Here is a 24,529-nt window from a genome sequence, read left to right on the forward strand (position 1 = left end):
ACAGAGAACGAACATAATTTAACATAATTCAATATAATTGAACAACGTTAATTACATCAGATTGTGAAATATATTACGTCTTAACTAAGGAATTCAGACATTAGATAGGTTTTCAAGTTTTTCAAGGCAAGAGGACACTTTTTTTTTTTTGGTATCGAAATTTGAAAATTTGACATTTTGCTCCGTTGGGGGGGGGGGGGTAAGGTCATCTTTTTGAGGTCAGCCATGGGATTATTATTATTATTATTATTTTTTTTTTTTTTATTAAAAAAAAAAAAAAAAAAAAAAATCCAAAAGGGGGGGGGGGGTTTTAGGGAAATTTAGGGGGGGGGGGGTTTTACACACAAAAAAATACCAAAGGGGGGGGTTTAACCCCCCCCCCCCCCTCCCCCCCCCCCCCCTGTGTACGCGCCTGTTGTATAATATTTGTTGAATTGGAGGAACGAAGACCTGCACAAGAACTTGAAGAGAGGAAATATATTCAGGGACAAAGCCATTTAGTGAACGGTAGGTGAGTAGTAGAATGTTATATTTGATACGCTGTTCTAGCCGATTTCCCTTGCCACATTGCCCCGAAAAATTTGGGTTTTTGGGGTCCGCGGCTGAATCACGAAGGATTCGTGGTCATAAATCACGGCGCGAGGGGGCGCGTGACACTTGTTCTGACACCGCGGACCAAAATAAACACATTTTTCGGGGCAATGTTGCAAGGAAAACGGCTCTAACATGATAACGGGCAGAATCGGGCAGCCAAATCTGGTATCAACTTAAAGCTTAGACATCAGAGAAGATGTTGGTAATAAAATTTAAGCGAAAATCCCTGGAAATCCAAACATTTCCTCTGGATTTATAAAAAATAAATCCCCAAACATGAGTTTTGGCGCACTTTGGTTCCTCCCTGGCCCACTGTGCGCCGTCCTCACCTCTGATAATTGCCCAATTCAACGGTGCCCCTTTTGCTTTGACATGCGACCCTTTTTGTAAAAAGTGCCCCTTCCTTTTAATAACTACCCCTTTTTAACTTGGATAACTTTTTTTTTTTAGTTTTACCTTTATTATTAGTGCCCCTTTTTCATTCTCATAAGTGCCTCTTTTCATATATGGTCAGTGTCCCTTTTCAGATGCGATAAGTGCCCCTTTTCACCTCTGATAATTACCCCTTTAACAGTGATACGCGCCCCCTTTGCTTTCTAATAAGGAACCTATCCCTTTTGCATAAAGGCCCCTTTTCACTCTTATACAATGAAATTCCCCTATCAAAAATCTAATGGGTGCCTTTTTTCCATCAAAAAATGCCCATTTACCATTCTCAAATGTGCCTTTTTCATCCCTGGTGAGTGCCTCTTCTTTTTTTAGGTGTAATCAGAAGTGCCCCATTTTCACCTCTGATAATTAGCCTTTGTACTTTGAAACGTGCTCCATTCTTTTCTAATAAGTGTCTTATCCCTTTCGATAAGTGTCCCCCTTTCCTCTCATTATTAAATCGTCGCTGTTTTCACGAAGTGACGGTAGTGAAAAAAAATTGCATTCACTTTGCGTGACGATTTTCCTCACTACCGTCACTTCGTGAAAATAGGGACGAAATGTGCCCTTAATTTCAAGCGACTAAGAGCAATTTCTCCCAAAGCTCGATCGCTACGCTCGCTCGCGTTAATTATTTTATCAAAGATGTTATTTAGTCTTCCGTTATGAGAATGTGATATGCTTATAACCCCATCAGGATTGGGTTTTTTCCTCTCTGTAATCTTTCGCACTGCGACCTCACAAATTTTCGAATTTTTCCTCGCTCGCAAATGAATTTCCAGACCATCACACCCAACGTACTGCAAAGTATGCTAGCAATATATCTTACGATGTATAAAGAGAAACAAATATGGAAATCATCCCTGATAATGTAATCACAATATAGGGGTATATACCAGCAGGCGCGTACCCAGGGGGGGGGGGGGGGGGTTGAACCCCCTCCTCAAATGTTTTTATGTGTGTGTTTTTGGGACCGTACCCCCCCCCCCCCATCCCAACTGAACGAAATATCGGTCGACCAAATTTTCGGGACCAAAAAAATAAATAAAATGTGCTCTTACCCCCCCCCCCCCCCCCCCCGCTTATTCAGCGGCTGGCTGAGTCATTGCAAACATTTTCATCAATGCGTACGTCCTGTTAGTTAGTTTAGTATGTCAGCATTTAAATGTATGCATTATTCTTATCTGACGAGTTTGTTCTTTTAGGACATACTCATAAAGCTACTCATGAGGGACCTTAAATCCACAAGTCTTGCTTTCAACCAAGGTCACCTCATCTTTCTTTTGTAACTCCATACTCTGTTAACTTGTTACTATTCATGTCTAATTTGTAAATTGTATTATGAAAGACAGATAAATAAAACTTGAACTTGAACTATATACTAGTGCCTAAAAAATTGTATATTTTTGCTTAAAGATTCCCCTTTGCAGAACAGGTGCCCTTATTTTCTCCAGAAAGAGCCCCTTTTTTGTTGTGCAAGCCCCCCCCCCCCAATTAGTCGCCTATGACGGCACGCGTTATTTTTTTCTGCGGCACAGATTGGGGTTAGGTGCGTGTTGAGCCTATGGGAAAGTTTAGGGTTAGGGTTAGGGTTAAATCAAGACCTCTTTAAAAAAAAAAAAAAGCCCCAATCTGTGCCGCAGAAAAAAATGACGCTGACGGCACGGGGTCCATGGGGGTAGAGCTCCCGAAGCATAGATCTTGCTTTTTTTTGTCCGTTTTAGCATTTTTAAACACACGAAAATGGCTCTCCTCGCATGCATAATACCCACACATTTGAGTTGCTCTATAAGCTTCAGATGATACGTTTTTGATGTATAGGCCTACAACTCACTGAGCTAACATTGGGTATAAACCCAATTAGCTGTATGACGTTCAGGACATACCGGCGTGTGCCGCTCCAATGGACGACTTTTTCACAAAAAACTCTAAACATGTTTTTTTTTTAACAAGAAATACAATTAAAAATGGGTCCGCAAGAGCGGGTGTTACGGGTGTTAGGGGTGTTTGCCAGGCAAATTAACACCAGAAAAACACCAGAATTTTTTGGAAAACGGGTCTTTTTTTCGAGAAAAATGCCCGTATATGATCCCTAATAAGAGGTAGCTATAGGGGTTTCGAGGCTTGAGCGGCCCACCCCAAATCCGAGTACCCCCGCCCCCCCCATAAAATCCACACAATTTTCTCGCCTTTTGCTACTAGGAACGACGACGGAAAGCATATTTTCATTTAATACTTCTTTTAAATAGTAATTTTAGGCCCTGTGTGAATATGAAAACTTCTATACCCGAGTCCAAATATGTTATTTATTAGTTATCAAGAGTTTGACCATTTCGATGTTTAAATCATTACATAATCCAACAGGCAACAACGACCGCGACCCGTGGTCGTGGTGGATGATAACCCAAGATGTTGGCTAAACTTAAAGTTCTTCGACAAGAAGATAAAGCTTTACAGGAGATTGAGACGAAGCTTCGGGCACAACTCAATCGCTTGAAGGTATCGTATTCCAACATTATACAATCATTATGTCACAGTTGAGGATCCAGTGTGGCTTTATTTTTTTTCTTCAGTCCGACGTGTTCATAACCGTGTCGGGATGATCGAGGTTGGGTTGCACGTAAGAGAGCTCCGCTCCGTGCGCCCGCAGGAGGCGCGGGGGAAAGTCCCGTTGAGTTACGTTCGTTGCGCATGCCCCCGTAGGCGTTTTTTTTCTTCTGCGGCACAGATTGGGGCTTTTTTAAAAAAGGGGTCTTGATTTACAGACTAATAATAGTGGTCGTGTACGTACTAGTAGTAGAGGTCTGTTTTTAATAGTGTTACATGTAATCCACTACCGTATTGAAAATCATAACATCAACAATGAAATTGGAAATCTGAAGAGGAGCCAGCACGCGCACGTTAATAAGGAGAACATCACAATAAAAAACTTAACTAACTTGATATGACCCAGCAATTAAGCAAGATATAGATATAAAACAACTATGGTGCAAGACCCGGAAGCTGGGACATCCCCCCCCCCCCTTGAAGTAAGACCTGGAAGCTTGGCAGCTGGAGACGGCTTTCTTCCAGAAGCTTTTGGTATTCAAGGTATTCAAGGTATAACAAAGAGGAATGTTATCTAAACACATAGTTCGCGGTGGATATTCAAACTTCTTCGCAGCGCTATGTGCTAGCGAATATGACTAGTCTCACATACGTGCAGACACTATTCAGAAGGGAAAGAACGTACTTCTAATCTCATAGGCTCAACACGCACCATGCCCCAATCTGTGCCACAGAAAAAAATAACGCGCCCCATAGGGCGCACAGTGCACAGTGCATTGCGCTAGTATACTAGTGACTCGACTACCAATAATAATCACTCATTGATCGTCATTGACGAGGGTTTGAGTTATTGAAAACAAATCATGATTATTCATTCACGAGAGTCACAAGACAATATCATGCTAAATAATAAATATGACCTAAAAGTAAATGTCTAATGTCAGAAAATTAAACAAGATTTTAGACTAGCTCTTATACTTGTAGACTAGACTAGTCATAGACAAAGTCCTGACTCCAGGGGACTGGGGAGCTCCGACAACGATTAATATTTGCAAACAATGTGGTTGACCGAGTACTTTTGATTGTCTTTTTCTTGGATAGAATAATTTTTTTTCTTGTATATTTGTAAAGGTAATGTTACTTATAATATATGACCCAACTCCTCGTTATTTTACAGTGTATATAGCATTTTTTGGGGGGACCTGAAACCACTCTTACTTCTTAAGCAGAAAATGATTAAGCAAGAGATGAAGAAGGAGGAGATGTAAAATAAAGAGGAAGCGAAGAAGAAAACGAGAAGTAGTAGGAGAAGAGGAGACAGAGGTGAAGGAGAAGAAGAAGAAAGAGAAGATTATGATGATGGTGATGTGGAGTAGGTGGAGGGGAGGAGGAATAGGAAAACGGTGAGGAATTAGAGGAACATACATTCATGTATTTTATTAATCCTATGTCAATTATTGTCACTTTCAATTTGAATTTTATGAACACAGCAAGAGGAGCGTGTCTTAAGACGTCAAATGAGGAAAACTCATGAAAGAAGTTTGAGTGAGGATGATCAGGAAGTTACGAAGGTAAACAGTCATTTTATTTCCCAACTTACTAATCAGCCATAGCAACATATTGTACAGTTTCCATTTTATTTTAACCTTCCTTGTTAGACATGCTGTGGTGCTTTGTGATGACCACTGGTGTACTGATCGTGGGGGTTTGGGGGGGGGGGGTCGGGATGGTAGGGAAGGGAGAAAGATTGATGTTTGGAAAGGGAGAAAGATTGATGTTTGGAAAGGGAGATGTGCATTTCATTTTTTGAGATTGTATATTTCTAATTCGATACCAGTGATTTACAGACATGATTTACTGGTTTTTTTTCTCTCACTTTTTTTGTAAATGATACACATTTTATTTCTTTCTGCCCCCCCCCCCAATTTTTGCTCATTACGCCACTTGTGATAAATCTACAATGTAGAATTCAAAACAATTTTGGGTAATTTTGTTTTCCTATCAAATACATTCCATTTCATTTTTTGCTGTATGTCAGGCTGATCTAATCAAGACTTCCCTCATGTTTGTAATTGAAATTTCAATAAAGTCCATCATTATTCAGATGAGAGAAAGTGGTGCTTAGGTAGTGACTTCAATGCTCGATGTACAATTAAAGATAGTCTGAAAATTTGAGTGAAAACGGACCATTATTAATGATACAAATTGGGAAAAACTGATCTGACTGATTCCTTAATTCTCCCAACTATATTATTACAATTTAATTACATTTTAGGTGAATGTAAATCGTCACAAGGCAATAAATTGGCTCTACATACTATTCCAGTCATTTAAGTGTCAAAAGATTTTTAATAGCCTGTTTTATTTATTTTTTCATCAAAAAATGGTTGGGAAAATTCAAAAATGGTTGGGAGAATTTACTGTTAATCACAGTTAGAGGGTGTTGCACAGTAATGCTTTCAAAGAAAACCATAGAAACCTTCGTGGTTGAAGAATTTTTTCAAGATTTTTGCATGTCAGTAGAAGGAATATAATAAGTAACATTTAATTCTAAAAAAAGCAATTTTTCATCAACCTTCAACTATGTTACTGAGTCACTCTAAAAGTTATTATGGCATTTAGATTTTATGCCATTCTTAAGATATTTGTAAAATCTAACCATCAGTTTAGATGAAATGTCAACATCAAAATTGGTAACAGCTAACAATGATACTTCATGATCAACTTATCTTACTGAACTGCTGAATGAAATGATTGTTCAGTTAGGTTTGTTTCGTTTGGAAGTGCCATATTCACTTAAATTCAATTTGGCAGTTCAACTACATAGATGCACTAGCATAGTACATGAAGCGAGGTGCCCTTAAAGCCTTATCTTTTATATGAAGCAATCTTTGGCCCTAAATTGAACAATTCAATTTTAATGATTTACTATTTTTTCTGTAATTGATTTAAAAACATTAATTTCAGGACTCTGAGCCACACATGGACGACGAGATAATCAATCAAGAACCACTGCAGGATCTCAATGAGAGAGCAACTTCAATTCTGCAAATGTGTCAAGCACAATATATTGAAGAAAAGATGGATACAGAGGAAGAGGAAGACGAAGGGGAGGAAGAGGAAAATGACATTGATGAAGAGAATGAATATGATAATGAAGGAGGAGTTGAAGATGAAATTGGAGCCGAGTATAAAAAACTTTTTAAAGAGATGAGGGCTGAAGTAGACTATGAAGATGATTTTGAAGATTGCTGAATCATGGTGACAAAAGGAATACTATCATGCAGGCCAAAGAAAAGAAGATGCAGGTTGAATGCAGAGGTTGAGGACCAATTTGTTCTTGGAGCAAGAAGCACGTATGGAGGCAAAACTTTCATCAGATGTCATCGGAATAATCAGAATTGACAAGATCACAAGACAGATGAATGTGGAGTAAATATCCTAAACAATTGGAGGGGGAAGTCTTTACATCCTATATATCTGTAAAACCGTGAATGAAGAAAGGAAGATGCATTTAAGATTGAGGGCCAAGTCTTATTGGAGAATGAAGTATGGATTATGGAGTCAGAACCTTGATCATTTGTCATGGGACTAATCAAGGGATGTAAGCCAGATAAAGACACTTTATGACAGACTAAATATCCTACAAGTCGGGACTGGAGGAGGGTTTTTATGTCTTGTAAGAAAGGAATATGCATGCTGTACATTGTATGCAGAGATCAAGAGCAGAGTTTTGAGCATAAAGTGTGTAGGCAAACCCTTGAATATTTGTTATGGGAATAATTAACTGTTACAAACGTACAATATCAATGAAGATAGTAAATAACCTATAACCTTTGCATGATCTAGGTGCGAGATATATCTCCATCTTTGAGAAGTTTGCTCCATTCTAGCCTGAAGATTCATGCAGAACTGTTCAAGAAACTGTGGGTCACAAGGGTAGGGTACTTTGGGAGTGCCTGTGATATGTCCTATTCAAGAACAGAATATTATGATAAGTTATTATTATAAGGCTCCAATTACCAATACAGACTTATATATCTGCCCTGTACTATGTCTGTTGAACACAAGTAAAATTGTTTTCAAAAATCGAATTCTTCGAGATGATTGTGGAGAGATACATTGTAGGCATAGAAAGAATAAAGTTTGGTGCCTTACAATTGCAATAAGAGGATAGGTTGTATTACTTGTGTATGTTTTTTTTCTTCAGGGAACTAATTTTCTTGCCAAAGGGTGTTACCTGTTCAAGTTTCAAGCAGCATTGTCTGTCATAAAAACTGCTAGGAGTATGAAGAGAATGGGTAGATGTATTCCGGTTCAAAAGATAAAAGTATTTAAATGTCAATAGAGACAACACTAAACTTCTTAAGGTTAAAAGAGAACCTATCCTTGAAAGAAAATCACTTTGAAAGAAAGGAGACAAGTCAGAAAAACAGAATGGTTCAGTTTGAATGAAATCAAATAGACAAAAGTAATGACATTCTTTGATGTGTCTAAGCTAAGCCGAACCAGGTTGAATTCCCTTTTATGCAGTGTGACAATTGATTAGGCTTACAGTGTATATTAATTTCATACTGAAATATTTTGAGAGGGAGTCGGGAGTATAAAGACCAGTTCTCTTGTTTGCCAAAGTGAATGTCTGCCAGATATGTCATTGAGATGACATATATTTGGCGCACATGATAATTTGAACCCTTTTGGTACGACTCTCATCTCATTGGGTATTCGTCCAAAAATAAATCTCACTTGGGTGGATAGCCAAGATGCTTTGTACCCCCCCCCCCCCCCAAGAGAGGGAGGAGGGGGAGTGCTGCATGATCATGCCATTCATTACTTTATTGCTATTTATTTTATTATTATTATCAAATAGAAAATATGGTGTCTCGAATTTATCTGGAGTTTTGTTAAATGACTGATATGCTAAATGAGAGTGTGTGTGTGTGTGTGTGTGGGGGGGGGGGAGGGTTCAGAAAACTTTACAGAACAATAAGGATCAAAAGTAAAGCTGCTGGTATATAATTGTGGCATTTAATAACTTTCTCTACTCTTTGATTTACATGCATGTTTACAGTTGAGAAGGAATAAACTTGTAAAAACCAAAAGAAGTATGCTGATTGCTGACAATGTTAAATAAATCTCTTTGTAAACAAGTATCCTTTTTTATAACTCCTCATGTTAAGATGAAATTTGACCATCAAAACTGGTGATAATGATAATTCATGATTGCACTATCACTATCAAATGATCCAGACTATTTACAAGAGACTTTATACAAAGTTCTTTTTGGTGGTTTAAACACATGTTCATACTTGTATCTGTCACAAATCACTTACTCTACAAGATATAGAAATTTAATTTAAACAATTAAGAAACTGGAGAGTAATGAAAAGGTAATAATCTGTGGATTTCTTTTATTCTTAAAATTTGACAAAAATTTGACTGAAAGGGATAGTTGAGTTCTGTTTTCAGACCGCAAATGACTTCAAAGTGCATAGTTATTGCTCTTATTCTTATCTATGTAATTTTAGACCCCAAAATGTGTGAAATTTAGCCCATACGATCATACCAATTCAGATCCACTTTAAAAATTTGGTGACCGTTAATTAATTAATTAGTTAAAAATAACAATACATGGGCCAGCTGGTTGTGCATAATATACATGTAACCAACACGAAAAAGCCAACAAAAAAGTCAACATCGGCATTGGCTGAAATACGACGTAAAAGAAATATTTTGTTTTTCAACGGCTTTTTCAAATTATTGAATATTTGTGGTCGTACACAAGCATTAAAAATCTATTGATATTTCAGCCGTCTCTGAACCGATTTTGTCTTTTAAATTGTATGTTCTTTCATATTTGACATTCATCTCTTTCATTATCTCAAAACAAAATATTTTGTGTAGCACCCTCTGCAACAGAACTCAACTATCCCTTTAAAATTTGACATATCAAAATGTTCAATTTAGTCTTGATTTGTTGTAAATCACAATGAACATTTCTTCTTCTTTTTTTAAACCATAGGCTGAAATACAGAAGTCTTTTAATAATGCTCCACTCAAGAGTTCTAACACTGTCTCACACATTTTACATTTTTGTTCATATATAGACTCATCAAGATGACATATAATCTCAAAACAAAACATGTTCACCACAAAGAATAGAGTTACACTTGAGTAATGATTCTTAAGGGTTGGCTGCTGGTGAGAGATTCTACAGTTTTCTCAAAGTTTTCTCTTACTAACTTTTGTAAACATTGTATTCATTGTATTTGTTATTGTTCGAAATTTTGTACTTTGACTTTGAATTTGTATATTTTGAACGCAGAAATAAAATCAATCAAACAAACAAAACAAACAAACAAAATGGCCGGTTATTTTGCCTTGAGACCAGTTCATTCAAGGTAAAACAAGCTGGTTACAACAAAATTCCATGGCCAAAATTGTGATACCAGTCTATCTATCCCTAGCCATCTTGATCAACACAAGTCACCTCTTTATTGGTATACAGATTACAGACCTTTCATAACTTTGATCACAGTTACCGGTAAAACATGTCTATTTGTCTACAATAAGAAGAAAAAAATGCAGCTAATATTTTGGAACATGAAAATAAATACATAATACAAAAAATGTGCATATTGCACCAACATTACATAATGCATCCTTTTGAGAGAAAATTATGGATCCACCTAATTAAAACATTGACGATAATGGATTTACTTGACAAATTTCCCTATGAGAAAAAAATTATAAATTGTGAAGTGCAGTAATTTCTACTTTACAACCAAATCAATTGATTACTTCACTACTTGTTTACAAATTAAATGCTTGCACATTAATTTAAATGATAAATTCAGTAAGTTATTTGAATCTACATGTAGTCCGCCTTGTTCTGGACCAATACACCAGCAATATCACACAATACATGATATGTTTCTCAGAAAAATGACAGTGGTAGGTAGTTGCAGCACAATTTTCCCCTCATTGTTTTGCAAAATGAATAAAGAAAAACCTGGAAAATTTGAATTGGATTTATTTCTAATTTTTACACCAGCAAATATTTCATTTGCAGAATTCCAGTAAGTTTTCTTTAACACAGTAAAAATGGATTTAAGCAAAATTCATGAGAGGGAAAATTGGCAACAAGTACAATTGTACCTTTATAGCTACACCTGACATTCAAGAAGAATATCTAGTTGTGGTAGCAAAAAAGGAAAAGAATTTTAATTTGTTGATTAAGTCCTCATATTGTTACATCTGTATCAAAAACAAATGTTTGAATTCCTATTGGGTCTTATTAAAATTGTAAATGGGCTGTGGCACACTGTACCCTGTAAAGTTTCCTCCCCCCATCCATTCTCTATATGGGTTGGGGTAAGTTCATCACCATGGAATACAGGAGACATATTCAATATAGCTTCTCTATATTAGCTATAGAATTGTAAATATTCACATGACGAAAAGTTGGAAGGAGTAGAAACCAATAAATACAAATTAATAAGACATTGTAGACCTGTCAGATTCTTGTGACAATATAATCTTTTAAGATTCACTTTCGCAACTTTAATAGGATAGATGGCCAGATGCAAGCTCCTTTCGTTACATGTATTTGCCAGCCATCAGCAAGAAACGTACATTTTGGAATCACAAACATCCCCTGACTTCCTACATTCTAGCAAGCCATCAATTTGCACAGAAGATTCTTGCTTCACTAGTAGTCTTTTGAATAGTGTTCTCCTTTTTTCGGTACTGGGTGTCAGTCCTGGCCCGATGCTGCTGATATCTTGCCATCAACAGCCACAATCTTGACCTTGTCAACTGTCACAAAGTCACCGTTACGGAAGTCCACATCGTTCAGAACAAATGTCCAAACATTGTCACAGAATCTGTATGTATTCAGATGACCCTGAAAGAAATTGAACAAAGAAAAGGTTATAGTAATTCAAGATTTTACCAATGCATGAATCAAGTTGAGTGTAAGGAATGTGATCATTGACATTCACAACAGTCTAATCATTTATTTTCTCCTATATCTTTTCTGTTAATGTAGAGACTACAGAAATATTAAAATGACCAATTGATATAAGCAACAATGGGGAAAACCTAGTTTGCCGGGCTTCCTACTATGTCATAAGTTTCAGGAAAAAGCCACTTTGTTCAGTCATTTGGGGAGAGGGGGGTGGGGCACAAAATCCTAATAACAAATTATAAATTACATGAAGGCCTATTTCATATTAAAGGAGCATAACACAAGTACCCTTAAATTAACTTTAACATTTTGAGAGAAGCATTGATGCAAGTGAGTTCTAAATAGGCCATCATTAGTAGGCAACATGAACATACTATATGTATGACCTCTTGTTAATCCTAGGTGTGATATGCATGTTTTCGATACATTGTTTCCCTCACTATTTTCCTGGCCTCCCATTCCGTGAATGGAATTATACCATGCGTGTTCCCAAACTTTCCGGCTCGTAACAAAAGAAAAAAGGTGCCAGGTAAAAATGTCAGAGGAAAAAATGTCAGAGGTAAAAATGTCAGAGGTAAAAATGTCAGAGGTAAAAATGTCAGAGGTAAAAATGTCGGAGGTAAAAATGTCAGAGGTAAAAATGTCAAAGGTAAAAATGTCAGAGGTAAAAATGTCAGAGGTAAAAATGTCAGAGGTAAAAATGTCAGAGGTAAAAATGTCAGAGGTAAAAATGTCAGAGGTAAAAATGTCAGAGGAAAAAATGTCAGTCGTAAAAATGTCAGAGGTACAAGCAAACAAAATGAGTGCCGTCATAATATCTCAACACTTTTATCACACAGAATGTCGAGACGTACTGCTACTGCATGGGCTAGTCTATTATATTCCTTTCTTCCATAATGTAAATTTTATAAATGGCTGTGTGTTGTATTTCGTACATGTCCTGAGGATAATACAATGTGGAAAATAGATTTTGAAATTTATTTTGTTGTGATAATGCACTTGTCATTTGTAAGACGCACCTCTTGACCCCCGGGAATGGTGCGTCATTGTACCGATGTGAGTCGTACATTTTGATACCATGACGCACCTTCCGTCACAGAAAGTGACACACCATTACATTCCATCGACGCACATTTGAGTCAAACATATGACTCACCATTTCATGAAAATGACTAGCCAATGACGCACATTTGAGAAACACTTCTGCTTGGAGAAAGTGACGGTCCCACTGACACACCAAATGACGCAACGTGGTAAAGTGACTTACAATGACGCACATATGGGTCAGTATTGTGACGGACATTTTGTGGCCATGACGGTGCTGTGCGTCGCGATTTTGGGGAACATGACGCAACCATGACGCACCATCCCCGGGGGTCAAAAGGTGCGCCTTACAAATGACACCTGCATAAGGCTTGCATATCATGAATGTCTAACATTTTGTGATATTTTGAATCGGTTGATGTGTTAATGTTTGTGAAACGGACCGATTTGGCCGGTGGCAGCCTGCAACATAGCCCGTGTAACGTTCCAGAGACGAACAAAGTCCAAACGAAGAAATGAAAATTCTTGACAAAAGTTAAGTGAGTAGTGCATTTAGTACAAAATAGTTACATAATCACGGGGAATCACGAAAAGTTACATATAAGGGCTGGGCGCCCCGAACTCTGCTAAAGCTTTAGCACCTCATGGCGGCAAAGGAAGTGGAGAAAGAATAAGAAAATCAAGAAGTCACTCCGAAAAGTGAAAACTCGCTCCGAAAACTAAAAACCCGCTCCAAAAAGTAAAAGACCGTCTCGATTCAGAAGCTCATCCCCATTTTAAACTCCGACCGACAATTATAAATAACGATGTAATTTAAACCGAACCTCTGCAAAGCGCGCGCTTCTCTAAAATGTGATGGTGCGGTTGGCATTTAATGATAAAGTTGAGTTCTGGTCTTGCGATTGCATTGTGAAAGAAACGGTGTGGAAGCAATCAGAAAAGGTTGATCATCTAGCATAAACATGTAAGTATTGGTGTGTAGTGCAAGGTTTTGGAGTCATTAAAATGATAAAATCTTTGGCCCAGTCTTGGTAAAGTAACAAGCACTGTACACAGACAGATATGGGACTACACAAACATATTGCATACAAATTGGGCCTCATTTTAAAGCTGTTACTTGTCATATCTGGGATATGAAGTCATTTGAAATGGATTTTCAGGGAATAACTTTTTTCTTTGATGTTCTTCCACACTTGCATAATAAGAATGATAACAAACGCTCACACATTATTGTTCACCTTTCCCCAGAACTCAACCTTCTCTTTAATTGATGTAACATGGGCGGCTTTCTGCTTTGTATCGGAGTAACAAAGCTGCTTATTGATTTTTTCCCCAGACTATTTTATAGTAATCGACAATATTTTATTGCAACGTGCGCACTTCGGGAATGTGATGGTGCGGTTAGCGCTGATAACATGGCTTTCTGCTTTGTTTCAGCATGGACCCTACTTTCAGAGTATCAAAATACAAGCCAAATATCAAGCCAAACAAGAAAGTGGAATTGTCGGAAATATGCATTTATTGGAAATTACATATAATAGTAGTCATTGCCACGCAGTTGAAATGTCCAACAATCTTCAAAAGTGAAGGAGAAGTGGGGGGGGGGGGGGAAGGTTCATAGATATCTGATCCTATTTTGTGGGCTGTTCTGACTTTTCTTTTTATTTAAAGGTAATACAAAGTTTTGGTATGGGGTCATGAATTTAGTTCAAATGAACATATTGGAAGCATATGTGATCCTACAATATTCGGTGATCGTTGTCGCGGTTGAAATCGAGTCTTAAGTTATGAAATTGTAAATAATGAACTCTTCATGTTATATAGCTCCCTCTCAAGGTCGAAATATTGATTGAACCATAAAACAATGTTCTTGACTAAAATCGACCGATTGGCTATTCCCGTTTGGTAATAACATATCACAAGTACATATTCTGAGATTTTCATGGTCGCAGCTACCATTGTATGGCCGTAAGCGCTATTTGAAATTTATCAAAATTTACCGGGAGTACCGGTAAATTTTTTAATTCAATTTTTCTCGAAAGCAGAAGTGTTTTAGGGACTAAATTTTCTAGTGCTTATAGTACGTCCACAGGGTCAACCAAAAATATCAAAATTGTAAAGAATCACTTTTGAGCCAATTTCTCAAAAATTTCCCAAAACTTTGTATTACCTTTAATGATTACACCATGGAGCGACAACTCAGCCTATAAAACATGGCCAAACTTCTCGATTTTAGAAATCTTTTCCCCCAGAAGTTTGCTCAGTGTACCAGTACCATTTGCTTATACAAAAGCATAATATACCGGTATATAAATATTGAATTAGGCAGACTAATGGGACATGCATGGTTGCTACTCCGAGTTTCACGCCTTACAAGCGATCATCAGACAACTGATAGCATTCGTCAAAGTACATGATTCCTCTACAACCTTGGTACAAATACGCTCAAAATAAGAGCTATACAATACAATAAGACTACAATACCTGAATACAATACAATAAGAATACTCATGAGCAGGGGCGTACGCAGGATTTTTTCAAGGGGGAGGGGGGTTTTAAAATATTTTGCTCCCGAAAATTTGAAAATCGCGCCGGCCGAAAAGTCGCTCAGTGGGGGGGGGGGGGGGGGGGGGGTAATTTGACATTTTTCTTTCGTTGGGGGGGGGGGGGGTAAGGTCACCTTATTTAGGTTAGCCGTGGGTATGATTTTTTTTTTTAATAATAAAAAAATTAAAAAAATTAAAAAACCAAAGGGGGGGGGGGGGGTTAGGTTTTTTTAGGGGGGTTTACATACATAAAAATACCAAAGGGGGGTTTGGGGGCCCCCCCCCCCCCCCCCCCCCAAACCCCCCCCCCCCCCCCCCCCGTACGCCCCTGCTCATGAGTAATTCCAATTGTATTTTATTAGTTAGGTCTTATTTTAGGGGTATTTGTACCAAGGTTGTAGGATAATCATGTACTTTTAAGAATGCTATCAGTTGCCTGATGATAGCTTGCAAGGCGCGAAACTCGGAGTAGAAATCATGTCCCATTAGTCTGCCTTCTCTGCCTAGGCATTGACCACTGTTCGGAACGATATATAGCAAAGCATATAAGAGGAAGGTGGAGAGCAGCCGGGTCACCGTGCCCCAGAAGAAGAATACCCCCCCCCCCCCCCCCCCCCCGTCTTCCTTCGGCAATAATCGGGCAAAAAGTCACAATTTGGGGCCGAAAGGTAAATAAATTTAAACTGGGAAAGTGGAAAGTAAAGCAGCGGTGAAATAACGACTGCAGAATATCCCTCGCTGTTCTTTTTCGATAAGCCTAATGTATAACCCGGGTTTAACCATAACAAACTTGTCACATGCTTTTGTTTTTTATTTTATACCTCTAACATTTATACCTCTGACATTTTTACCTCTGACATTTTTACCTCTGACATTTTTACCTCTGACATTTTTACCTCTGACATTTTTACACCGAGCCAGAAAAAAGGCTACCTGTATTGACTTTACACACCAGACTTTTGCTGAAAAGGGGGGGGGGGGGTCACTGGGAACACGCATATGCGTACCCTAAATAACACTAAGTGGGGGGGGGGGAGGGGTGGGAATATTTTATTGAAAATGATCTCCAGTCTTGACTTAATTATTTTGTTTCAAATAAAAACATACAAATCAAAAAATTTATTATACCTTAAAACTGATCTTGTTTTTTAGTCTGTTTGCCAGAGCATCATTGATGGCACGATCAAACTTGAGCAGGACATTCAGAGCAAGTTGTGGTGTAATAAGCCTTGCCTGTATGGGAGAGAAAAAATGATTTTAATGAAGCACAGGATCAAGATACATGTTTTATTAACTCACATATAGATTTCTCTCACTTGAGTTTCCCTGCATTTTACTCTTCCGAATACAATGCCTGACAGCTAGAACAGACCATAGCTTGGTTTGCCAGACTCCTGATTAAAATAGTTCACTTTCCCATAACCCATTCTCTATATAAATATAGGTCATTCATTCAGGATTCACAATGAAAGTATACCAGTTGTCTGCCAAATGTGCCAATACACATATTTTCACCTTCTTCTTCCCAACAAATCTCAACATTAAGGGCTCCAGGCATTCAAATATATTCTTTTACATGTACCGGTATGTCAAATATATCATTAAAAATTCCTTACATGTATATATCAAATATCCATCCAATTGTTTGAAGGGTGGGTTGTTATCCAATAAAAAATATATGTATGGAATGAACTCCCTGCCCTGTTGTCTGAAGTTCTTAGCCAAAAAAAAAAAATACCGGTAAGAAGGAAATGGGTATTTTTCCCCATTACTGAGAAAACAACTTCAATTAGATCTACAAATGATATAAATAAATATTTATCATTGGTAGTCACCACAAGGAAAGCATCAGACATAAATAACTCATATTTTCCTTCAAATTTCTTTTCCCTTATAAATTCTCATCTCATCATTCTATTCACCCGTCTTCTTTCCCCCTTACTATTTTGGTTCTTTTTGCTTTGTTCATTCCTCAAATCTCCTCTCTTCACAGTGGATTTTGTGCGTGCACCTCCATAGACTCAACTAATCACTATTATTGTGAAATAAAAATCAAATTGGAAACGCGAAAACAAGTTTTTTCGTGTACACCTCATGTCTTTGCATTTAAGCCTGAACCAACATTGCGCACTCTTGTAAATTGTGCCTAAACTAATTATCATCATGCATCAGGAACACAAGGAAGATAAGCAAATGGTGTCACTCCAGTACCAAAATCATGTATTTTTTGTTAAATCCTTGACAAATTTTAAAGTGCTTTAACTGAAAAGAAAGAATGGTCCACTAATGCTCATCATCCATTTATTATGTGAATTACTTGCATGAATTCAATGAAGATCTGAGATTACAGTCGCTAACTTCATGCACAACTTTGAAATCATGACCATTATTAGGCCCCCCCCCCCCAAAAAAAAAATAAATCATCTGGCTGTCCTCGACCGCCCGCTCATTAATACGCTCTATTTTTTGTGTTTTTTGGAGCAATTTTAAATGTCAAACATACCATTTTATGCATATTGCATGTTTGGTGGTGAGATCAATCCACCGAACCCACACCGTAGCGTCTATGGTTCGCTTCTGTCTCTAAAGAGAGGAGCCGACCTACAGCCTTTTCACACACAGCTAAAATTCATCGTATCTAGAGATGATTAGTATAAACGTGTTTAACTCAACAGTTTTAAATATGTTTATAGAAAATTTTCCCAGTGTGAACATCGTTTATACGATGTTGGGATAGATACGAAGTCGCGATCCATACGCCCCTAAAAGCAGGCTGCAGATACGAAGTTCGTATCTACTATCTAGACTAGAGAGCTTGACATTTTGTGTGTGAAAGGTTGTTCGTGTTTAAAGATATAAAAGTTGAGTTCTGGTCATGTGATTGCATTGTGAAAGAAACGGTGTGGAATCTATCAGAAAAGGTTGATCATCTAGTATAAGTATTCGAGTGTATTGCAAGGTTCTTGAATCATCAAAATGATAAGAAATTTGGCCAAATCTTGGCAAAGTTACAAGCACTGTACACAGAATGATGTATATGGGACTACACGAGCACATGGCGAAAAAAACCTACCCCCGATTTTTACGATGTTTCATGTCATATTTAGAATATGATGGCATTTGAAGAGCCATGCTTTTCAGGGAACATGTTTAATCTGATGTTCTTCCACCCTTGCATAATAACAATGATAACGCTCACAAATTATGTTTTACCTCTTCCCAGAACTCAACCTTCTCTTTAAACGTGTTTCAGACATGTTTAAACTGGATGGAGCGTGTGCTTTGATTGATATGACATGACCTTCAATGCGCAATGGCACTACTGGCACTGCGCATTTTTACGAGCAGTAGATTCTAGGTCTAGTTAATCACGAAAACGATTATCGCACCGAAATTCCTGTGTGTGAAAGGCTCGTGATTAGTTTAAACATGTTTCAAACACATTTATACTAATCATGTTTATAGAATTTTAGCTGTGTGTGAAAAGGCTGCTAGTCTACCCAAATCAGAGGCTAACAAACGAAGCGACAGAAATTTCGGTCTAGGGGTAGGGCCTACACCGTACACGTAGTGCAGCGCGCGCCTAGAGATTTAGCATTGATTCTATGCTTCTATGGCTATTTGCATTTTGCTAAGCCTCTTCTGTAGTTACTCACCTGAATTAATTCGTCCAGACTCTCTTGCAAGCTGTTACCAAGGGCTGTGTTTCTATATAGTTGATGGCTCATCTTTGCCGTTAAAAGTGGTTGTAAAATGTCAAATTCTGGAGTAGACTTATATGATTACTACACTTTGCATATTATTAGGTCTATGTAGCTTTTGGTGTCGCTGAGTGGACAAATTAAAATAGAAATGTACGATCGATGGTACTTATCGAAAACCCTATCGAATGGCAAAAAAAAACAAGAACAAAAGAGAGAGAGAGAAAGAGAGAGAGAGAGAGAGGGAGAGAGAGGGAGGGAGGGAGAGAGAGAGAGAGAGAGAGAGAGAGAGAGAGAGAGAGGGTGGGGGAAAAAAAGGGGGGGGGGGGAGGGAGAGAGAGTAGCCAGTAGGTAGGGAGGATATATCCCAGATAGCAAAATGTTGTGGGGCCCATCTGGGTTTTATCTGGTTACAACTGGGCTGGCCCACTTGGCCCAGATGGGCCAGCCCATCTCTTGCCCACTTGGCCCATTTGGCCCAGATGGGTCCCAGATAGGCCCCATGTGGGGCCCAGCAATCTGCACCCGGGTTGTAGAAGGGCCCCAGATGGGCGGCCCAGATTGTACCCACTTGGCCCAGATGGGCCCACGTGAAACCCAGATGTACCCCACAATTGGCCCATCAATATACACAAGGGTTACCTATTGGGCACCAGATGGGCCATATGTGGGTTTTATGTGGGACCTACCACATTCTATATATGGGTCAAGTGGGTTCTATATGGGGCCATATGGGCTATAAGCGGGTTTTTATATGGGATCCATTATGGGCCAAGTGGGTTTGATCTGGTTCCATATGAGCCAATGTTGTTTTAAATGGGCTTCATATTGTTTAAATGGGTTCCTATTTTTCCCAGTTGAATTCATTTATCCCATTTCAATTTCCAGGGTTACCAGTTGGGTTTAACTGGACCAGTCGTACCATTTGGCACAACTTTCAACCACTGATTGAAAGTTCCAATTAGCAGACATAATTAGTAGGTTATGTAGCACTTGTACTAATTAATTTGGTCAATGGCAAAACACATCGTCTAACATTTCCAATGTAAAGGCATTGGTGTTAAGAAGACTTGGTTAATTTGCTGTGATTAGACATTTCCATATACTTGTATTTTATTGAATCTGTTTTAGATTATAGTTAGTGTTTTTTCTAATTCATGTTTAATTAAATGTAATTTAAACAAAGTAGTGAAATTTCCTAATAATTGGCAATTTACATTTTGTAGTATTTTCGAAATGAATTGCAAATAACTAAATCATCAGTAATTAAGAAATATCCTGTAAATTTAGATAAACTGTTAAAAAACATAGATGTGCACGCACCCCATACTCATGCAAATGATGGGATATATTTGTGGGTTTTGGGTGGGAAGGCCCATCTGGTATACATCTGGTTTTCAGCTGGGCGAAGACAATGTTCGACGTGCGATTTTCACCACTAAAAACCCACATGGAGCCCATATGGGCCCTATATGTGTTGGTACTTGTGGGTTCTGGATGGGAAGGCCCATCTGGTATACATCTGTTTTTTTATATGGGCCACGTGGGCTCCGTATACCGGTGGGTTCTTGGTGGGAAGGCCCATCTGATATACATCTGGTTTTCAGCTGGGTGAAGACAATCTTCGACGTGCAATTATCACCACCAAAAACCCACATGGGGCCCATATGGGGCCTATACTTGTGGGTTCTGGATGGGAAGGCCCATCTGGTATACATCTGGTTTTTATATGGGCCACGTGCGCTCCGTATACCTGTGGGTTCTTTGTGGGAAGGTCCATATGGGATACATCTGGTTTTCAGCTGGGTGAAGACAATCTTCGACGTGCGATTATGATCACCACCAAAAACCCACATGGGGCCCATATGGGGCCCATATGTGTTGGTACTTGTGGGTTCTTGGTGGAAAGGCCCATCTGGTATACATCTGGTTTTTAGCTGGGCCCATGCAGCCGATGTTCGACGTGCGATTTTCACAAACAAAAACCCACATGGGGCCCACATGGGGCCCATGTGTGTGGGTTCTGGGTGCATGGGAAGGCCCATCTGGTATACATCTGGTTTTTGTATTGGCCATGTGGGTTTTAGTCAGCCCATACAAATCCCAGATGGGCCCCAGATATTTTGCTATCTGGGTATACGTTCGTAATTATACCGTTCTGAAACCGATGGGAAAGGTGTATATGCACCCGTTTCTCGAAACTGTCATAAGTCTTACACTCAAGTATCTATGTTGTAACTTTGAAGTTGGTTATCCAATTTATGTGTACAAAAATTATAACTACGAGCGAGCATGGCAAGCGAGCTTTTGGCAAATTGCTCTCAGACGTACGAAATTAGGGGACACTTATCGAAAGGGTTAAGGAGCACGTGTCAAAGTACAAAGGCTAATTATCAGAGGTAAAAATGGGCCACTTCTTGGACCTAAAAAAGAGGCACGCACCAGGGATGAAAGGGATTTTATGAGAAATGGGCATTTTCGACGGAAAAGAGGCACCCATCAGATTTTGATAGGGGCATGAAGTAAAAATGGGCATTTATGAAAAAGGGATAGGTTCCTTATTAGAAAAGGAAAAAGGGGCACATATCATTGTTAAAAGGGTAACTGTCAGAGGTGGAAAGAGACACTTATCGCACATGAAAAGAGGCACTTATGAGAATGAAAAGGGGGCACTAAATGATAAAGGGAAATGTACATTTGTTGAAAGAAAAGGGGCACCGATCAGATTTTAATGGGGGCATTTATCGGAGGTGAAAGGGGGCTTATATGAGAAGGGGGAAGTGGCTCTTATTAAAAAGAAAAAGAGGCACATGTTAAAATAAACGGGGCACTTATCAAAGATGAAAAGGGGGGTAATTATGAAGGGGAAGGGGCACTTATAAGAAGGAAAAGGAGCGTTTATTAGGAAGGAAAAGGGGGACGTGTCAAAATAAAAGGGGCTCCACTAGTCAAAGTAAAACGAGTATCTCTCGGAATTGAATAGGGTTATCTTAATAGATGAAAAGGGCATTTATGAAAAGGGAAAGGGACTTTTTTTAACAAGGGCACTTTTCATAAGGAAAAGGGGAACCTCTCATATTTGAATAGGACAATTATCAGTGTGAAGAGGTGAAGGGGCGCTTATCAAAAGTGAAAAGGGGCACTTCTCGTACCTGAAAAGGGGAACTTACTAGAGATTAAAAAAGGCAATTATGAGAATGGAAAGTGGACACTGATGGCAAAGGAAAATGGATACTTGTGAAAGGAAAAGGGTATATGTGTCAAAATAATAGAGGCACTTATCAGAGGTGGAAAGGGGAAGGGGCAGTTAAAAAATTAATAGGGGCATTTGTCAAAGTAATAGGGGCACTTTTTCCTCCGGGAGCACCTCACGTAGTTAGACTTATGACGGTTTCGAGAAACGGGCCCCCTCATATATTTAGAGGTCTATTATTTTCATGGAGACCTCGATTTCTAAATGAGATGCAATGATTGAAACTAGCCTTACAAAATGTATAACAAACTCACGTCCAAATTTTGAGATCACCTTATCTCCAGAATTCTTTCTCGCGGGAACCTTGTAGTTGCATCCATTTGTATTATGACATTCTGCTTTCTTTTTGATATACATCTGATTGATTTACACAAAGCTTTTATAGAATCATTATAGTCCCCAACTGATAATTCTAAAATTCATAACCTAAACCATTTTAAAAACGTGTGCGAAGTAGGAAACCTCACCCCAAGAAATGACTTTACTTATTTTGAGAGATTTATTATATTCTTGTCCATAAATATCTACAAGTTTAACCGCCAAAGTGTATATGAGATATAAAGCGAGAATACTGTACAGTTTATCAGCACGTCATGGACATCATTTTCGTACATGACGTAATATGTGAAGTCTTCTATCAAGTAAATGTATTCAAATCTTGGATGCGTCCTTCCCAGATGTGTGTGGTGGTGAAGCATTATCATTCCCTTGCTAAGTATTATCCCTTACAGAACAAAATCGTGAGATTCATAAACTATTCTGGTCCAAGAACTCATGTTGGCTTCATCCAACTTTCTAAAGCTGGTTTTTCTTGAAGTCAACCTTTAACCCTAATAAGGCCGGGGGGGGGGGGACATTATGGCCCCCCTCCACGATTTTTCTGATTGCTCGAGAACGCATATGGATGGCGCCCCGCCACTTGCTGACTTTTTTCTTTCGAGTCTTGCGCAACTTTTAAAAGATTTTTTTTGAAAATCGGACCTATACGGTTACAATGTCACGTGACCTTTTGTCTTTGCATGTCAGCCCGAAAATCGCTCATTTTCGTGATTTGTGTACGAAACATATGGAAAGGTCATTTTTCCTAAAAACAGATCAAACATGGGTTATTGGGTCTTGTTTAAAGTTTAGGTGGTTGTTTTGGGTGTCAAAATAGTTGAATTGTAGTAAGAAATGAAATAAAACAACAAAAACAATGAAATACATAAGTTAAAAAAAAACAATGAAATACATAAGAAATTATCAAAACAAGGCATAACTTAAGGAATAAGCTGGCTCTTCCAAATTTGTTTGTTGTATTATTATTCAGAATGGTCTAATGAATATATGTAGTGAAAAAGAATGCCTAATTATGAATAATATATGATTTATGGGTAAAAATGTGAGTTTTATGACTTTATTTGCATAAACTACCATAAATATGCAAATGAGTGAATTTTTCAAAAAATTGAAATGATCATATTATTCTATACACTTCACTTGACATGCGTGCAAATTTTCGCGAAGATCGGGAGCTTCGCGGCCGAGATCTTAAGGGGGGGGGGGCCATAATGCCCCCCGGCCATACTAAGACCTCATATAGCCCGGCCTTATTAGGGTTAATATCAAAACAATTCGTATTGCATCACGTGCATAAAATATATCATACTAGGTCGAATCATATTCGATCCCACTTCGATCTTGTTACCGACTCTCATGATTATAATACAAGAAATAACCGATTCAACTTTAACTATTACCAGAAAAAGTATAGGGAGTATTGGCATTCGTTTTATTACATTGCCATAAAACATTGGAATTCCCTTCCTAATGATATAAAGGAAAAAAACAAACTTTTCTCATTTTAAGAGGAAATTAAAGGAATACCTTACACTTGAGAGACAGAATGACATGTTATATTATATGATTGAACTATAGCCTGAATACAGATTTTTTTTTCTTCCTGCTGATTCGTACTTTTTAATTTTGTATATTATAAGGTCCAGACATCTTCCTCCGGCAGGTGACCTATACAACCATAAAGCTGAAAATCTCCCCTTTTAGAATATTTAATCAGCTCAAAGATTTAGGTGCCCTGACAGTGGGCACTTCATTTTAATTATTGCTTGAACGGGATATGAATTGTTCGGAAAAACCGAACTTTTTCAGAATACAGCCCAGAGCCGGAATTCCAGACATCTTCCTCCGGCAAGTGACCTATACCACCAGAAAGCTGAAAATCTCCTCTTTTAATGAAAGGGATATAGCCATTGTGCGGAATGACCGATATTTTCAGAATACAGAGCTGATATTAAAGTTAAACAGTATTGAGTAAGGTCCAGACATCTTCCTCCGACAGGTGAGCTTTAACACTAGAAAGCCGGAAGTTATTACTCATTCGTTGATAATATTATTTTGAAATAGACGAGAAATATAATAATTTTCTAGCGAGAAGCATATAACCAGA

At 38.3% G+C, this 24,529-nt stretch overlaps 2 protein-coding genes across 2 annotated transcripts; one reads left to right on the plus strand and one right to left on the minus strand.

Annotated features, from left to right (window-relative positions):
- The first annotated feature begins 3,349 nt into the window (after positions 1-3,349).
- LOC105439677 (snRNA-activating protein complex subunit 5-like) lies at positions 3,350-8,458 on the plus strand. Its single transcript, XM_011668913.2, has 3 exons — positions 3,350-3,522; positions 5,061-5,141; positions 6,538-8,458. The coding sequence occupies exons 1-3, from the start codon at positions 3,433-3,435 to the stop codon at positions 6,823-6,825; spliced, it is 459 nt and encodes a 152-aa protein (XP_011667215.1). The 5' UTR covers positions 3,350-3,432; the 3' UTR covers positions 6,826-8,458.
- Positions 8,459-10,258: 1,800 nt separating this feature from the next.
- LOC115918283 (transcription initiation factor IIA subunit 2-like) lies at positions 10,259-18,970 on the minus strand. Its single transcript, XM_030972382.1, has 3 exons — positions 18,786-18,970; positions 16,258-16,362; positions 10,259-11,476 (listed from the first exon to the last, which is right to left on the minus strand). Exons 1-3 carry the CDS (start codon positions 18,855-18,857, stop codon positions 11,327-11,329), a joined length of 327 nt encoding a protein of 108 aa, XP_030828242.1. The 5' UTR covers positions 18,858-18,970; the 3' UTR covers positions 10,259-11,326.
- Positions 18,971-24,529: the final 5,559 nt, after the last annotated feature.

The sequence above is a fragment of the Strongylocentrotus purpuratus genome, unplaced genomic scaffold (genome assembly GCF_000002235.5).
Source record: "Strongylocentrotus purpuratus isolate Spur 01 unplaced genomic scaffold, Spur_5.0 spur5_scaffold_6, whole genome shotgun sequence".
Taxonomy (NCBI): Eukaryota; Metazoa; Echinodermata; class Echinoidea; order Camarodonta; family Strongylocentrotidae; genus Strongylocentrotus; species Strongylocentrotus purpuratus.

Coding starts and splice junctions, on each gene's coding strand:
- LOC105439677 (XM_011668913.2), top strand. CDS start 3,433: ATGTTGGCTAAACTTAAAGTTCTTCGACAAGAAGATAAAGCTTTACAG. Junction 3,523..5,060: donor CACAACTCAATCGCTTGAAG/GTATCGTATTCC, acceptor TTATGAACACAG/CAAGAGGAGCGTGTCTTAAG. Junction 5,142..6,537: donor ATGATCAGGAAGTTACGAAG/GTAAACAGTCAT, acceptor CATTAATTTCAG/GACTCTGAGCCACACATGGA.
- LOC115918283 (XM_030972382.1), bottom strand. CDS start 18,857: ATGAGCCATCAACTATATAGAAACACAGCCCTTGGTAACAGCTTGCAA. Junction 16,363..18,785: donor GTCTGGACGAATTAATTCAG/GTGAGTAACTAC, acceptor TCTCCCATACAG/GCAAGGCTTATTACACCACA. Junction 11,477..16,257: donor AAAACAAGATCAGTTTTAAG/GTATAATAAATT, acceptor AATTTCTTTCAG/GGTCATCTGAATACATACAG.